At 36.0% G+C, this 10,289-nt stretch overlaps 2 protein-coding genes across 2 annotated transcripts; one reads left to right on the top strand and one right to left on the bottom strand.

The window, feature by feature from the left end:
• Nucleotides 1-4,404, bottom strand: LOC18614247 (subtilisin-like protease SBT4.14). The gene is made up of 11 exons (XM_018114427.1): nucleotides 3,869-4,404; nucleotides 3,680-3,771; nucleotides 3,318-3,415; nucleotides 3,083-3,226; nucleotides 2,876-2,981; nucleotides 2,011-2,524; nucleotides 1,696-1,793; nucleotides 1,391-1,615; nucleotides 1,125-1,233; nucleotides 790-1,003; nucleotides 1-705 (listed from the first exon to the last, which is right to left on the bottom strand). Exons 1-11 carry the CDS (start codon nucleotides 4,037-4,039, stop codon nucleotides 161-163), a joined length of 2,316 nt encoding a protein of 771 aa, XP_017969916.1. The 5' UTR covers nucleotides 4,040-4,404; the 3' UTR covers nucleotides 1-160.
• LOC18614248 (CRS2-associated factor 1, mitochondrial) lies at nucleotides 6,361-9,371 on the top strand. Its single transcript, XM_007051912.2, has 5 exons — nucleotides 6,361-6,964; nucleotides 7,621-7,748; nucleotides 8,023-8,248; nucleotides 8,328-8,455; nucleotides 8,922-9,371. The coding sequence occupies exons 1-5, from the start codon at nucleotides 6,418-6,420 to the stop codon at nucleotides 9,093-9,095; spliced, it is 1,203 nt and encodes a 400-aa protein (XP_007051974.2). The 5' UTR covers nucleotides 6,361-6,417; the 3' UTR covers nucleotides 9,096-9,371.

The following is a 10,289-nucleotide window of genomic DNA, read 5'->3' on the forward strand; positions in this document are numbered from 1 at the left end:
GGAAGCACCTAAGCTCTTGAAAATCCTTATGTGTCACAATTTACATAAGATACTAGCAAAAGCGTGTAAACATATTAAAATTTTTGCAGTATGCAAGGCTGACTTTCCTTTTATTAACAGGTTTTACCCCTGCTCCCCTCATTCTTTCAAACATAATCAGTTAGTCTCGGAGACTGTAAATAACAATAGGACTTCTCACAGTGTGACGAGTGCTTTTCCATACAAGTGAAGCTGATAGAATCGTGAATGTAGTGCTTGCCACGGGTTTTGCCTTCACAACAACCTTGAAACTCCGCTTCTGTAAGAGACGAGTGAAGAAGAGACACGTGGGCTTAATTGTGATTTCCACTCCTTGGGGCGCCTTAATGGTAGCATTATACACGGATGGAGGACCTACATTGGTGACTCTTCGATGAAAAACACCTATGGTTTGCGGTCGGCCATTTTTCATGGAAAGCTGCATTGATGGGTAGTTAAGAGCATCATAGCCAAGTCCAGGAAGCAACGAGGAGCAATTTAAGGATTTTGCACCAACTAGAAGAGCTATAGATGATCCACTGAAGCCTTCATGACAAAGGAACTGTATATAAGACATCTCATCCATGTCATAGACAAGGCCAGGGTTTAAGGCTCTGGTAGGGTTCAATTGACCAGCACCGTAGGCGAATTCAGCATCATTGTTCACCCTCCGGCTCATTGGTTTTGCTTCAAAGATAATTAATTAGTATGTTGCTACTGAAGTAGTGAATCAAGTTAAGAATGACTGACTGGTTCGCGTTCTATCTTTACCTGTGGTCATGATTGCAGATTTGATTGCAGCCGCTGACCAACTAGGATGAAATGATTTTACATAGGCTGCTACACCTGCAACATGTGGGCAGGCCATGGAAGTTCCAGACATGATAGTGAACTTTGAATGCTGGGTGTCACCTTTCAGCCCAGTGAGTGACTTCAAAAGAGTGTAAGCTGCCAAGATGTCAACGCCAGGGGCTGCAATATCAGGCTGTATCATGGTACAGCAGAGACTATAGGTTTAGATATCAAGCACTTGATGGTCGAGGGACAAGAGGGTCAATGGAAAAGGAAACATTCTCTGGTTTAAAGATAGAATTCAAAGCTTATACCTTGAGAAGATGCTGTGAGCCTGGATTTGGACCCCGAGATGAAAACGAAGCAACAAATGGAGCAGAAATTTTGACTGCCTGGGACTTGTATATCACTGCTGAAGGTGATCTGCAATCATCGTTCAACACAGAACAGAATATAAGATATAAGGCATTTAGTGACAAAAGGGTGTAAGTAATCTTTTCCATATGAACATTCGTTAAGGAAGCATTTCAGCATTTGTCACTATCAACAAGGAATCATTTAAGAACATCAATTTTCATACCTTGTGGAATGTATATATTTATCGATAGTTTCTCCAACAGTTCCATTCACCATGGTAGCTGGTGCCATAAAAATTTGGGCAATGTCAAGGTATTGCTCACTTGCAATTATAGTGCCTATACCTCCAATTCCTCTAACAACAGAATCAGCACCCCACTGCCCTAGTATGCAGTAAACAAGCCTTCCCTTCACCTTGCCAGGATCCAACGTGTTATCATAACAGAACCTGTAAAAACAATTACGCTGTCTGTTTTTCCCCCATTATAGAAGATTTCTATGCAAAATGCATCAAGAACAAAGTACTACCTTGCACCTTCCTTGCTTTGTGAGTTCACGGGAACGTCAGCCCCGCTGACAATGGGGTAAATTTTTTCCTTTGGCTCAAATGCGTTAATCCCAATTCCCTGCTTATCAATACAGCAGGAATCTCAAAATGGCAGTATTCAGAAAAAATGAAAAAATCAGAACATGTCTGTTATTGATAATATTTTGGCCATGGATATTATGTTTTTAAATTGTTTAAGTGTCCATCGCTAAGCTATGGTTTCAATTCTCAATTTTGGACTTTATTTTGTAGTGTTGAATCAGAATTTTCCAAATTTGAATGCATATCAAACTTACCGAGACTCTTCTTCCATTACCCAATTTGACTGTGCTCGTAAACTGTCTGTCAATCCCACTGGCTGCCACAGTAAGAAGCCATGGGGAATAGTTGGACAGAGAACCCAAGCTCGGACCCTCATTCCCAGCAGAAGCCACAGTAATAATCCCCTTCTTCAGGGCATGAAATGCACCAACCGATATAGAATCTGTTACAAAATCCTGAGTCGCCCCACCAATAGATACTGATATAACATCCACACCATCACTAGCTGCATCGTCAAATGCAGCAAGAATGTCCATATCGGCACATCCTGAGCTGGCCCAACACACTTTATAAATGGCTATCCTAGCTGATGGCACTGCACCGCGAGCAGTGCCTTTGGCTAGCCCATAGAGACTTGCGTTTGGAACTAGGTTGCCTGCTAGTGTTGACGAGGTGTGGGTGCCATGCCCATCCACATCTATTGGTGATAAAATGTCAGCAGGGTCGGCGGTGCCATCAAGCTTGAAGTATTTAGCTCCTACAATCTTGCTTTAGAACCCAATGATGGTGGTCCGAGAGAAAGATGAAAAGAAGAAATTAAACCATGCAACTTTTATTCCATAGCAATTTCACTATTGAGGTGCTTTCACAAAATTAAAATTTAGAAAAAAATCAAGGAGACTTCTTAGGAATGGTCATTTTCAATTTTTTTTATTAATTTATTCTGAAACGCGGTATATTAACGATTGAAACTGACTGGAAGCAATGAATTTTCATATTTAAGTCAATTCACCATTTAGTGCAATTGATTTGCAGCGAAAGAGGGGAAAGAACCCTGCCAATTATACTATTTTAAGATAAAATTAAAGCCGGTTATATTCAAGAGTCCATGGTTTTTACTTGTTGCATCCTGAGAAATTTGCAAAATGGCCGCATGTTCCTTTCCATTTGGAGGGTGGTGGACCGAATCCGTCATCCTTGAAGCTTTCTGACTGCGGAGTGATCCCTGGCAGAGCAATATGTTTGCAGATTGCTTTGAGAGAGACCATTATGCTATAAAAATGGTGATTACACTGAATAAAATGTGAAAGTTTTCTCTTTTTCAACCTGTATCTAGCAGACCCACAACAATGTTTCTCTCCATCTTCAATTTTCTTCTAGCTGTTTGAGGAAGTCCAATGAAGTCCCATGATCTTGTTGTGTGTAGCTTATGATATCGATTCGGAAACACAGAAACCACCTCATCCATCTCTAAACATTTCACCAAAAGCAATTTAAGTAAATCTCAGTGTTAAAAAAAGGGAAGTTTTGTTAAATGAACAAAGGAAGAACTTTCACGTACCCTGTAACATATCAGCTTCATCTTTGGATAGCTTGGCAGCAAAGGCATTGAAGGTCTTTGTGTAGCTGTAGATCATGGACTCTTTGGCATCATGTTCACTGTTGAAAATGAATTACAATGATTAGGTACCTAACACAGGAAGATTGCCACATTTAAAGCAAGTGGCAGCTTGAGTTTCGAGGAAATTCTTGCTGACTAATCCCTGGACAAAACATCTTATTTTTACTGATATGAAGTCTCAGCTTGAATTGGTTGGTTTACAAACCAAAAGAACTCAAAGATGAACCAAGTTCTCTTTTCATTTGTGATTCAAATGCATGCACGTTTCGGTATAGATCAAACTAATTCATGGGGAAACTTACCTTCCTTTGACATAGGAGAGAAGGGCTATGTGTTTCTGAACTGCAGAGTCTTTGCTCAATGGACTAGCTCCCAAGTAAACAATATAAAAATTCTGCCAAATTAAACAGATACAAATTACTGTCAGAAAACTAACTAATAGAACAAATTAATAATCTGTTAAAGACAACATAACCCAAAGGAGAATGCACCTTTGTTTCGTCCCCAGATGCAACAACATTCAGAATTATCAAAATCAAAACAAGAAGAAGAAGCTGACAGGTAAGAGCTGAGCAAAGAAACCTCATTCTCGCCATGCTAACAGGCTCTTGGAATTCCTCTGTTACCTTCATCGAGCTCCATGCTTTATATTGATAACACATTTAAGGCCATCGACAGGTTTAGCTGGACTAACAGCAATAATAAAATGGCTAATGAATGAGAACAACAAACGTATACTGCACTTCTTGAGCTCAGATTGCTGGGAGGGCTATAGGATTTGGGAGCCTTCAAAGAAAGACAACAAAAATTTCTGGTGCTTCTAGTCAATGTCACATTTAGCTTGCGATTGCTTCTTTTGTTGAACAAGGGCCGAATATTTCAACCTCTTCCTGGTTTTGTAATCCCACCAGCACCACCCCTCTATGATTTTGTAATGCTTTTTATGACAAAAAGTATGCAATGCATGCAAGAATTTCTTATTTTCATGGTGTAATTGTAAGGCAAGCTTGATTATACTCTGAAATGATTCATTTCTCAATTTGGAATTAGCTTGATAATCTGCTCAAATGGTTAAATTGGGCAATGGCGTAATTTCGGTTTATGGACCACTTCCAATTACTGTCAATGGTTAAATTGGAAAGTTGCTTGAAGAAAAAGGGCACATAAACATCAAGAACCCCTTTTGCCTTAATGTCCAATTCAAGCAATTAAAGCTTTCAAAATCAAATAAAATGAATGGAATTGAGAGTACCTTTAAGCTTCCTACATAGATTTGTTTAACTCAAGATCATTTTGCTTATCTTACAATGTTTAACCTCTCCATTCAAACAAATATTACTAATTTATCTATATCTATATCTATAATTCTATAATCATTACAAGCTCAAAAATATAAATAGTGAATGACATTATATCCTTACAATTTATTAAATTAACCATTTTATTCTTAATTAATCAGTGTCTTGTTATATTAAAACATTAGTTAAATTTAATTTATTTCCTTATTAGTATTGAAATCATTATTTAAACTAATTTTTTTAATTGATAATTTTTTATTAAATTAATATTGACTATTATTTATCTATCCATCTATTTCTTTATTAACCTTGAACTTTTAATTAAAGTACATTGTTCTTAATAAAATTTTAATTTAGCTATATCAAAACTTAAGATCTTTATTCCTTTGATTTATTAAATAGTTAAAATAGTGAAAAATGTTTCTTGACTCGACACTTTTATAACCATTATTTGTCCCTCTTCTTACTAAATTAGACTATGCTTAATTGATAAGTTTCTCATTAAATTAAATATTATCTTTATTTTTATCTATTTAGAGTCTAATTACCTTGAACTTTATATCAAAGTAAATTATTCATAATAATATTTAACAATATAAAAAATAAAATCTTTACTCACATTCAATCTTTAGTGACCTTAAATAATGAAAATTACTTCGCAAACCAACTATTTATTCCTCCTTATATATAGGCCAAAAATTAGTTGGTTTAATTTTGAAGGTAATATTTATGAAGAAACTGACCTACTGTTATCTAATCTCACTTTGATTATCCATGTAATTTTTTCACATCAAAAGGGACAAAAATGTAAGTTAACAAAGAGTAGCACTCATAAATAATTATGAAATTTACATAATTGGTAAGGTTTCATTAAATTATAATGTCCAACTATATATATATATATAGCTTAGTTTTTCTTCATTGATAAATTATGTTTTCTCATGCACGAACAATTAGTTAAAGTTAAGGTGTCAATCATTTTTAATATACTTGAGTTTGAATGCAAATAATGAACGGTAATTTGTAAAATTAATTATTTTATTCTTAATAAATAATTTTTTAAATTAAATTTAATGTGTATTTATTTTTGTATTAACATCAATATCCAAATTCAAGTAACTTTCCTTGATTGATAATTATCTTATTAAATTAAATATTGATTAGTTTTTATTTTTATATTCCCTTGTTAACCTTGAAGCCTTTATTAAAGCAGATTATTCTTATATATATATATATATATATATATTCAAATTTTGTTAAAAATACTTTTCGTAAATATTAATAAGATTTATCTTAATATTAAATAAGAATTTTAATTGCATTAAATAACTTTTATTAAAAAATATTTTTTATTATAAATATTAAAAATATTTATCCAAATTGTAAATAGAAATTTTAATTTTATTGATTGACTCTTAGTAAAAAAATATTTTTAATTTTAATAATATTTAATAATTTATAATTAATATTACAAAATTTCATACAATTGAAATATTAATTAATTTTTATATGCAATTGTCCTTCAATCATAATTGTTTTTTTTATTAATATTAACTTTACATTTTAAAAATATTTGTATTTTATATAATTATTATTTAAAATAAATAAAAATAAAGTGTTCATTGGCCGTGATTTGCGAAATTACCAACTTACCCACACTAAAATCCCAAACTGACAACCTGAAGCCCTTCTCCATTTCTCCGTCTCTTTGAAACTGACAACCTTAAACCCTAACAGTCCACATGATCCTAACTCGCCTCACCCGCCAAAAACAACCACCACTCGCAATCACCGCCACGCTCCTCACGCGCCACCTCTCCACCTCCGCCTCCTCCTCAAAGCTTCGCGACCATTACTCCTTCCAGCCACCACCATCCCTTTCTCCAAACCCCCAAAACACCACCCCGAATCCTAATCTGAACAAAAAGCAGAAACCCAAATACCGACCAGCGTCGTCTCTCGATCGGATTAAGCCGACACATTCCGATTTGGCCTTCGATTTCCGGTTCAGTTACACTGAGAGCAGCCCGACGGTGAGGCCCATTGGGCTCAGAGAGCCCAAGTACTCGCCGTTCGGACCAGGCCGATTGGACCGTGAATGGACTGGGGTTTGTGCTCCTGCTGTGGACCCGAAGGTGAAATCGGTGGACGGTTCGGAGGATCCAAAATTGGAGGAGAAGAGGAGGCTGCTGAGGGAGAGGATTCAGGGGACGCCTCTTATTGAGGCTGAGAGAAAGATTTTGGTGGGAAAGTGTCAGAGAAATAAAACTAAAAGGCAAATAAATTTGGGTATTGTGTACAGTTTTTAAATCTTACTCCTTTTTTTTTCCTAATTTTTAGTGTAATTATGGCATTGTAGCTTCATGATGTTCTTTTTCTTTTGGTTTATGGAATTTATATTGCTTTGTGTTTTCAGTATGAGTCTTTGGTTTGTGTTATCAATTAGGTGTTGTTGGGGTTTAAGTTTTTTGTTGGACTCTGTATGATGGTTATCTGATTGATTATGCTTGTGATGGTTGATTCCTTGAAGTATATGAAGCAAAAGCAAGGACTTGAGAATATGAGATAATAATACGGCTTTGATAGTCACAATGTTAAAATTAAAAGACAATGGATAATCAAAGAAGTTATTCCGAAGATTTTTGCTTATTTTTTGTAACCTTTTGCATATAGGGATTAGGGAGGTAGGTTTTCAAGGGTCTAAAAACTCTTGTAGGAAGCTGTGAGGGAGTGTAGAACCTCTTCGAGGAGAAGAAATGGATTTTATACAAGGCCAAGCTTCATTTTAAGTGTTTTGGCATTGTGATTGGATCAATCTATTCTTTCATGGAATGTTCACTACTTTCCATTACATTGCCTTGTAGAAGATATTCTTTATGGAATTTTTCGATTGTTATTATCACAGGTTGTCTTATAGCATGGTGTTCTGATGTCTTGAAATGTAGGGAGAGATGGTTTAACACATAACATGCTGAATGATATTCATAATCATTGGACATATGCTGAAGCAGTTAGGATTAAGTGTCTTGGTGTCCCCACTGTTGACATGAAGAACGTGTGCACCCAGCTTGAGGTACAGTGTTTACTGCTAATATAGACAGTGCCCTATGTTCAGCTCTAGCATTTTGAAGGGAAGAATTTTCTTTTCATATAGTATCTTTATGTCCTAGATGTTCTGAGCTTCCAATACTTGTATCCTGTATCTCATGTATGTGTTTTATATTGACTATTGACTGACATAATATCATGTACTTACTAGATTTTCCTATGTCGTGAATTTAAGTATTATATGTGCAAATAACTATGAGATATTTACCCTTGCCACGGATTTTGAATAACTATTGCAGGATAAAACATTTGGAAAGATCATCCAGAGGCATGGTGGTACACTTATATTGTACAGAGGCCGGAATTATAATCGCAAGAAAAGACCTGTAATTCCTTTAATGTTGTGGAAACCTCATGAGCCTGTTTATCCCAGGTTGATTAAAACTACTATTGATGGTCTAAGTATTGAGGAAACAAAAGAAATGAGAAAGAGAGGACTAGCTGTTCCTGTTCTAACAAAACTTGGTACTTTTTGTGTCATCCTGTTGGCTTCTAGTTTCTGGTATGGTTTTAAGCAGTTACTTATTGCAAGTTAAATTTGCAGCCAAGAATGGTTACTATGGTAGTCTGGTACCCATGGTCAGAGATGCTTTTCTTGTTAGCGAGCTGGTGCGTATTGACTGCACGGGACTTGAAAGAAGTGATTACAAGAAAATAGGCTGCAAACTCAGGGTAAAAATTATATTTCTTTTAAAGATATATTTTAACTTTCTTTGCTGACTGGATTGGCAGTGTGATACAAGTTTATCTGATCAGCTTACTAGTGTACTCATGCTTTCTTTCTTTCCCATTATAGTCAAGAACTACTGATGTTTCAATCTAGCATACATATCTGCATTTTCAATAGCTTTGTGAGCTTATTTCTTTGTAGAGGGATATAAACCTACTATTCCACACTGTTTGTTTAACAAACCTTCCCCAAAGTGATTTGCAAGGGAAAAAGAAAGAAGTTGAGTTGCCCTTGGTCTGTGTATTTACATATTGTGCATGTTTAAAGTTTCTATCATGGGAACTGAAAATTGGTGAACTTTGAAATGTTCTTTTTTTTCATCTTCTAAACGAAGGGCCTTTCTGATCTTATGCACTTGTAATGCTTTTCAATATTAAATTTTTTAGCCAACTTTTAATTTTGGTACAGGACCTGGTTCCTTGTATCCTTGTGACATTTGACAAGGAGCAGGTTGTGGTGTGGAGAGGAAGAGACTACAAGCCTCCAGACGATGGGCATTTCTTCAGCAACCGAGAATTTTTTGATGAGCCAAGTGGTGATGTGGAGAGATGTGATAGCTCGGATGAGAGTAATGATCAATAGGTCTGCATCTGTAATATACCCCAAATGTATTTATTCACACTTATCAAAGATGGAAATGGATCAAAGATCTTGGAGAAATGCATGACCAGATGAATGTATTTGTCTGTTTATTAGTTATTACGTAGACTTTTCAGGATTCTCACACCTTCAGAGCAGATTGTAAATCTTTGCACATGCACTGTATTTGTCAGAGTTTAGATCTGGAATACAATATGTCATAAACCAGGATTGCATCTTGGTTTTTCAATTTTTAATAGTATTTTTTCTCAACTCTCACTCTTTCAGCTTGCATTCAATAATAGTAGTTTTTTTATTTTCTCTAAATATATTTTTTTGATAAAATTCCAACAGTTAGGAGATTATTGCTAAGTGCCAACTTGTTTTCTTTTCGTGCAAGATTGCAAGTCCTTGTAAGCTTAAGGTTGTGAAGTTCCATGTGGTTGAGATTTGCATGGGCAATAAGTGCAGGGTCAAGTAGTCCTGTTTGAACATTATTGAAGTGGTGTTGGATCTATCTTATATGTCTGTTTCTCTAGGCCTATAGGTTTTATGCAAAAACTAGGTAGTGGCAGGCACCAAACATCTCAAAATCAAGTTGTTGAAATGTCAAAAACAATCCCCCCTACCCCTACACCATTCATATTGGCATGCCGACTACAAGGGGATGGAATTCAATTTGTTTGTCTCCTTAGCATGCGGAAGTACTAGGGAGAAAGTTGACGGGCTTGGTTATTCCAGCCATCAAATGCAATTTGCCAAATCTTGAAAGTAGAGGGGGCCGATGATGGGTCTCTTTTTCCAAATTCTGGTTGACCCTGGACCCCTACATTGTTAAGGTCCCTTGTTTTCTTATTCAAGGGGGATCCAGGACTGTAAACGATCTAAGCCCGTGCCCAAATAAGCCTTCTGTATGAGTCCAATCCAACTCTATTCACGAGGAGTTATTTGGTGAACATACAGGTTCAGGTTCAGGTTCAGGTTCAGGTTGTTGAAAAGATCCCACGTTCGTTAATTGCTGTATTTGAACGATTTCTCTCTTTCTAGTAAAACTCTAGCTTTTAATACCATATTAATGTGAGAGTTTGGTAGAAGAATGCCTTCTTTTATCTCCTATTCTCCTGGCATTGGGAACAACCCAAACCATTCACACTCCGCTAGCAAAAGGGGTATGAATGCGTGCTGTCCCCTCCCACT

This window comes from Theobroma cacao, chromosome 1 (genome assembly GCF_000208745.1).
Source record: "Theobroma cacao cultivar B97-61/B2 chromosome 1, Criollo_cocoa_genome_V2, whole genome shotgun sequence".
Classification (NCBI taxonomy): Eukaryota; Viridiplantae; Streptophyta; class Magnoliopsida; order Malvales; family Malvaceae; genus Theobroma; species Theobroma cacao.